The sequence below is a fragment of the Nannobrachium achirus genome (assembly GCF_963921795.1).
Source record: "Nannobrachium achirus genome assembly, chromosome: 23".
NCBI lineage: Eukaryota > Metazoa > Chordata > Actinopteri > Myctophiformes > Myctophidae > Nannobrachium > Nannobrachium achirus.
In genome coordinates this window covers 37,725,487-37,732,541 of record NC_137830.1, presented here as the reverse complement: position 1 = coordinate 37,732,541, position 7,055 = coordinate 37,725,487, and the positions used below count along the sequence as shown (strand labels likewise).

General features: G+C 41.7%; 1 protein-coding gene across 1 annotated transcript in view; it reads left to right on the top strand.

The window, feature by feature from the left end:
- Positions 1-2,185: 2,185 nt before the first annotated feature.
- The window catches only part of ctc1 (CTS telomere maintenance complex component 1), a gene marked incomplete at both ends in the record, with an annotated part of 30,962 nt that continues 26,092 nt past the window's right edge, over positions 2,186-7,055 (top strand). The window contains 4 exons of the mRNA XM_080754358.1: positions 2,186-2,227; positions 3,249-3,397; positions 5,017-5,242; positions 6,487-6,722. Of these exons, the coding sequence (XP_080610484.1) occupies positions 2,186-2,227; positions 3,249-3,397; positions 5,017-5,242; positions 6,487-6,722 (653 nt within the window). The remainder of the gene's footprint in view (positions 2,228-3,248; positions 3,398-5,016; positions 5,243-6,486; positions 6,723-7,055) is intronic.

Genomic DNA, 7,055 nt, shown 5'->3' with positions numbered 1-7,055 from the left:
AATATAGCAGAAACGACCCAATTTCTATTAATATGTGAGATTATAATATTTTGTTTAGACATTTAAATCAGTCTCCGTAGAGACCGTCAAAAATTGCCAAGGCCGACTATATTTCAAGTCGTCCCGGCGGGGTATTGGGTAAAGTTTTCAACTAGCAATAATCGCGCCTCGGATAAACCTCATAGGCTACGATACTGCCACTGCGCAAAGCTGAATATTAAAAGTATGGGCCGGCGTACTGGACTGCGGAACAATGACATGTTGGTGACGGTGCAAAAAAAACTAAAACTAATATAAAACTCATATACACGTGTACCGTGCAGTTATCAATTATTATACAACGTATTTTTGTATTATCTAATTATGTGTTTCATAACGCCTAACGTATTCTGTTTGTGAATTATTGTGGTCTGTTTTCAACGCAGTGCATCATGGGACATGTACACGTGACCACTGATGTACCTAATCTAATTGGTCGTCGTACGACGGTGTGGCGCGCCGAACATAGCAGATCTACAAGCCCACAGCACGTCATGGAAGCGACTTGAGGGGAGTTTGTAGGTCTTCTCTGTGGCACCGACCATAGGACACAGTATACCGGTATATAAAATATATTTTTATATGCAGCATCTGTAAACATCAGGGATTGACTGGACGTTAACTGTGAGTGTTTTGTAGATCTACATAATTTGGCACGGCAGAACAATCTCACACAAACAATCTCAGAGCAGTATATACACGGACACGGCTCACATACAAAAAATAATAATAACGTTTTAGTCTCAAATAGACAACGTAAGTATAATTTACAATAATTACTTGGTTTAAATTAACTTTTAAACTGAAAGTGAACTGATGAGAACTCACACCAACACAACACTTTGCTATATTTACTTGTAACAAATGGCCGCTAGAGGGAGTCAAAGGCTCTATTTTCAACTAACAAGTTTAGGCTACTTCTTTTTGACCTTTTTGTAAAAAGAAATGTGTGTGTTATTGGCCGCGGACCCCCATCCTTAAAGGTTTCGTGCTTAGATCATTTTCAAAGAATGTCTAGATCTTTTGAAAATAGCTGGCCTGGTATATGGGGCCCTAAGGGGGTCTCCTGAGAACCCACAGACCACCATAACTAGAGTGTACAAATGGAAGCAAATGGGTCCAGTCGTAAAAAACACAATGCAAAAATAAATGGTATTTATTACAGTAGAAAGGTCCGGGCCCCGGGGGGGGGGGGGTGCAAAGGATATCAGCTATTTAAAAAAAAAATGACATTCTTTGAAAATGTTTGGATATTCTTTTGTCATGTTTAACACCACAGAGTTAGGGACCCCCTGGAACCCCCTCAAGCCAGGACCCCCGGACCGGACCCCACGTTGAGAACCACTGCTTTACAATACTGTCCATTGAATGACAATAGGATGACTGCACTGTTCGTGAGATAGGAAAGGTCTAGAAGAGCAGGGGTCTTCAACGTTTTCAGGTGAAGGACCCCAGTTGACAGAGAGATGAAGCAGGGACCGCCACAATACAACCTTTTCATAGATTCCATATAGTTTCATTGTTTGACAGCACACTCATCAGTGTATTTTGGATTCATGTCAATTTGTGTTTTCAGATATTTAACCACTTGAACCGTCAATAACTAATAAACTTGACCTTTCACTCTGTGCTTAGTCTGCTCTTGTTCCCCTCTAAACCTCTTTGCCTCTTTTTGTTAGGGGTAGGGTTCAACTACCGTTCAAGTGGTTAATATAAAAAGGGAGAAACAAGGTTTTCACACAAAGATTTGGAGGACCCCTGGTCTGTAGTAACTCTGACTCTCTGTCTCTGAGGACCCCCTAGGGGTCCCGGACCCCCTGTTGAAGACCCCTGGTCTAGAGTTATAATAAGTAGGTCTATACTCACAATCATCGCAGCTAATTTGGGTGGAATATTAATATTATGTAATAAACCTCGTCCTCGGGTGGAAAATAAATGGGTTTTTTTTTGTACCTCTTCGGCCACCGTTGAAGGACAGACACGGAACAGGATGTCTATTTGAAGGCAGATTGCGGGAGCTGCGCATGTTGTTTACAACATCAAGATAAACACATAAACTAATGTAATGTTCATGTAACGTGTGTAATAAATACATACAATAATGCAACATGGAATGTAACGTGAGTGACGCGTAACGTGAGACACAATGGAGGACTTTATGAAGCACTTTAAAGACAAGAGTGAAGCCGTGAGTACAGTGTTTATAGCCTACTTTTATTTAGATACTCGTATTTAGAAGTATTTACTCTACTGAATGTAACTCGTGTTCACATTGACGTTATAATGACAATTCTTTAGGCTCTTATGTTAAACATTGTAGTTTTCTTTCTTCTTTTTAAATAAATGCCGGAATATAAATATGCAGTGATGGAAAAAGTACTCACATTTCTTACTCTTAAGTACAAGCATCAATACTGTCTGCAATGTAGAAATACTCTGTTATAATTAAAAGTCCGGAATTCAACATTTACTTGAGTAAAAGTACTAAAGTGTTGGTATTAAAATGTACTCTTAGTACCAAAAGTAAAAGTACTCTGATTTTGCTTGGGAGCCTCAGCTCAGGCCCTCTCATGGATCCCACTTTGAGAGTCTGTTAAATCAGTGGTTCCCAAACCTTTTAGTTTTTGCAGTTGAGAGTCTATCGACACTGTAGCAAGAGATTCGTCCATGCCAGAAAGTTTTGCTACTTAGGATGTATCCTTGAAGCTAATCTTTCCAGCGAAAAGATGACTTCAAAGGTAATTTAAAAAAATCAACCAACAAACTCGCTTCCTACAGAGGATCGCCCAGATGGTCAATTTCAACACACTGAAGACCATAGCTGGTGCAATAATCCAGCCCCTCTTTGACTACGGAGTCCACGTATGGTATCGTGACGCCCCACAAGCCCTAAAAACTAAACTCCAAACAGCCCAAAATAAACTAATTAGGGTCCTGCTTAACCTTCCCTTTCAGACTCACCTCACCGCTACTCACCAGTTAAGAGTGGGCGTGGGGTGGCTGAGAGTAGATGACAGAGTACAGCAACTTGCAATGGGCCTGATGTACAAGATACACATGTACCTGACAAAATACTTCCATACTTATATTAAATATATTGGCATATTTGCTCGCTACCGATAACAATGGGTCCGCGACCCAAAACTGGGTCCCGGTCCACTGTTTGAGAAGCAGTGCATTAAATGACAGCTGGTCTCTCTCCTCTCCAGGAACGTGATTGGCTAAAGGAGCTGTTTGGGTGTGTGTCTGGCCAGCTGCTCTGTGCAGAAGAGGATGTGTGTGAGGCCTGTGTCTCTTTGGTGACCAGGATACAGGAGGCCATTGGTGCGCACGCACACACACTGCCTCTCAGCTACAGGTAGGTTGCAACACACACACACACACACACACACACACACACACACACACACACACACACACACACACACACACACATACATACATACATACATACATACAACCTCTCAGCTACAGGTAGGTCTCTGTTTCATGTATCTCTCCTACCTATCAGACAAATGCTCCGAAACTAGATTAATTTGCGACCGTAGGTTGCAGTTTAGTTGCAACTGTAGGTTAACTATGAAAACCGGCACATCTTTCCATATCTCTGTCTGTCTGTCTATAAGGCCTGACATTGTGGCTCTGTGGGTTTATCGCTCTGACATCACGCTCTGATGTCGCTGTGATGTCACACTAACAGAATCCGTTTTATGCACATATATGGAGTTCTCTGATGTCATCAATATTAATCCCCTATCTAACAGGACTTCATATGGGAATGCAAAGATTAAGAAAATAAATCGCCGCCTACAAAATGACTACAATTCTCAAACTTAAAAATGACCTAAAGACATCAACAGCACGTTGTGTTGCACTGGATTTATTATTTCTGTAGGAGAGTAGCGTTGTTCTCAGTTCTCGTCATCGTTTGTTTCATGAAATAAACAAAATAAATAACACAAATTGGTAACTAATGTCAGAAAATCTAAAGAATCTCGCAAATGTTTTTGATGGAGTGTGACTTGCTTCAGTGGGGAGGGTGAGGCACGTAATCTCCCACTGTAGTTTCCTGAACTACTTCTCGGTACATATTTGGAACACAGCTCCTATATCACACAAGATCACCCTACTGCAATGGTTCTCAACCTTTTTGGTTTAGGTCACCCCAGTAAATAACCTTTTCATCCACCGCATAAATTAGGGCTAAAGTGATTAATGTATGTTTTATTATATTATAATTTATATCTGCAAAGTTTTCAAATACATGTATTGGAGTAAAAAAGTACAATATTTGGATCTGAGCTGTAGTGGAGTAGAAGTAAAAGTATTGGAAATTGGAAATACTCAAGTAAAGTACAGATACCTAAAAATTGTACTTAAGTATATTACTTAAGTAAATATACTTAGTTACTTTACACCACTGCATATTACAGTACATAGCTATGTAAATCCTTCCCCCTAAGAGACAATAGGGACTTTAAGCTCAGACGATTTTCAGGACGGCAACGCCAGGCAGAGTACGGCTGCTATGACGCAATCGCCGTAGCAGTCAAAATCATTAAGCCAACATTCGCCGGCGACGAGGTCCCACCCCTTTTACTGAACTCTGGTTCCCATGGCGACGCGTCTATGCAGCAGACGTTGTAGCCACTACGTGGAAAGGGAGCTTCTGCCGCTGTAGGGACGGCTGCGACGGCGAGCAGGTTTATCTATCGAGCGCTGATCCATTTCCGGTTGCTGTAGCCGTAGCCGTCGGAGCTTATGTCACAAGGAAAACGTATATATTATTTCCATTATGACAGATTGAATGATCTTTATAATTGTCATTTAACCACTTGAATAAACATGATCAAATTATCTTGGTATTGTGAGTCATGCACAGTGTAATGTATTATTACACCTCATTTTGTTAATTTTGTGTGTGTGTGCGCGCGTGCGTGCGTGTGTGTGTGTGTGTGTGTGAAATCTGGTTTCTAGGCTTGTGCCTGTCTCCGAGCTGGTTGCCCAGCAACATGTGCCCTGCGTTAGCAACTTGTCCTGGAGCACCAATCAACACAGAGCCTGGGTGAGGGAGGCGGAGTCATCATCCCTGGCCAATGGCAAGGTGCTGCCTCGGGTTAACCTGTTGCTAATTGGCTCTCTGAGAGAGGGGCAGGGCAGAGAGTGGAGATTGACTGACCGCAGCGGGGAGGTACGATGTGAGGTAAGGTAATCAATCTGTCTGTCTGTCTGTCACTCTATTGTAGAGATCTTAACTTGTCTACTGCCAGTGTTTATGTATTTATTTATCATTCTCTGCCTGCATTTTTCCAGGTTTTCACTAACCTTTGAAAAATTATAGAATAAAATGGTCGAAAATTGTCCAGTTTCGATAATCCCATTTAAAGTTAGATTGTGTTGAATGCAGGCTGCAGGTTTTATTTACAAAATGAGAGCCAATTCACCCTTTGTTAGCCTTCTGGTTGGTCCCTGACTGACCAACCAGCAGGCTCTATCTGCCTTGTCCTGCCCTGGTTCCGCCTTTTTTATGTTGAATTTGCTAAAACATAATATTTGGAGAAATAAAAACATTTAAAAACATGCTGAGTCACTATACTGCCACTGAGCAGCTCCATTTTACTAAAACCAAGTTTGAAATTAGAATTGAACACACAGAATAACAATACGAAGCAACTGAATTAAAATGGTAGTGGATCTTTGTGCCTTCCTTTAGAAAGAATCACATACACTCTCAAAAACAAACAAGAGCTATTTGAGAAAATATGGGTGAATTTTATTCAGTATGTCGAGGGCAATGACCTTTCTTATTTGATGGAGGAACCGGGAGTGGGATAGATGATTTCCCTCTGCAGCCATTTACCCGGCCTTGTGGCATAGGAACCCAGGTGTTAATGGTATATGTGCTCTTTGTGTCATAATTGTTTAATATCCTTATGTGTTGTGTTAGTGTCAGATATTTTGTTTTTTGTTTTCTTTTGTATGTTGTACTGTATTTTTGTTTTGTCTGAGTGTAACCTTGTCTTGTAATGTATAACTTGTCTTGTATGTCTGTCTGAAAAACAAAATAAACACATTGTTTAAAAAAAAAAATGGTAGTGGACACACTGAAAGTACAGCATTTTATTGATTGTACTCTTTGTAGATCCTGATATGCAGGTACAATGAAATGACATTTTTGAAATGTCACGTTTTTCATTTGAAGTCTTGTACTTATTTAGTCTATGTTAAAGATGCACTATGAGTGCTCCTCTGCATCCAGTGTTTTCAGGCAAGGTGCTCTGAAGTAGAAAATAGTTTAACTTTTGGAGAGGTGCATGTTCGGCTGATCACAAATCTGTAAAAATCTCTTTCTGCCATTCTCTCTTTCTCCCTCTCTTGTCTCGCTCTCTCTTGTGCTTTTTTTCTCTCTCTCTCTTTCTGTCTCTTGTCTCTTTCTCTGTCTCCTAGTGTGTGAGTTTTTCTCCTCTCTGGATAAATCGTGCCTTCTTCCTGCCTCACTGGAACTACATCCCCCACAACGCACCACAACACAACCAGGAAGAGGCTGGAGGCTACCTGGAGCTCATTGGCTGTCCCCTGCCATTGCTGTCCAACGACGAGGGCGGACTGGCTGTTCAACCTGGAGGGGCGGAGCTTAGTGGAGTCGTGGGGGTCAGAAAGGCGAGAGAATGTTTAGCTAACAGGTGTGTGTGTAAATGGTGCCTTTACTCCAAAGCACTTTACGTAGATTGTGCATTATATTCACCCATTCACACACACATTCATACACTGATGGAGGAGGAAACCATGCAAGGCACCAACCAGCACATCTGGAACAATTAGGGGTGCAGAGTCTTGCTCAAGGACACTTTGACACCAACTCTGGGGGAGCCCAGGATCGAACTGGAAACCTTGCGGTTCTCCATACGGCCGCTCTACCGCCCACTCTACCCCTGAGCCACTGTGTGTGTGTGTGTGTGTGTGTGTGTGTGTGTGTGTGTGTGTGTGTGTGTGTGTGTGTGTGTGTGTGTGTGTGT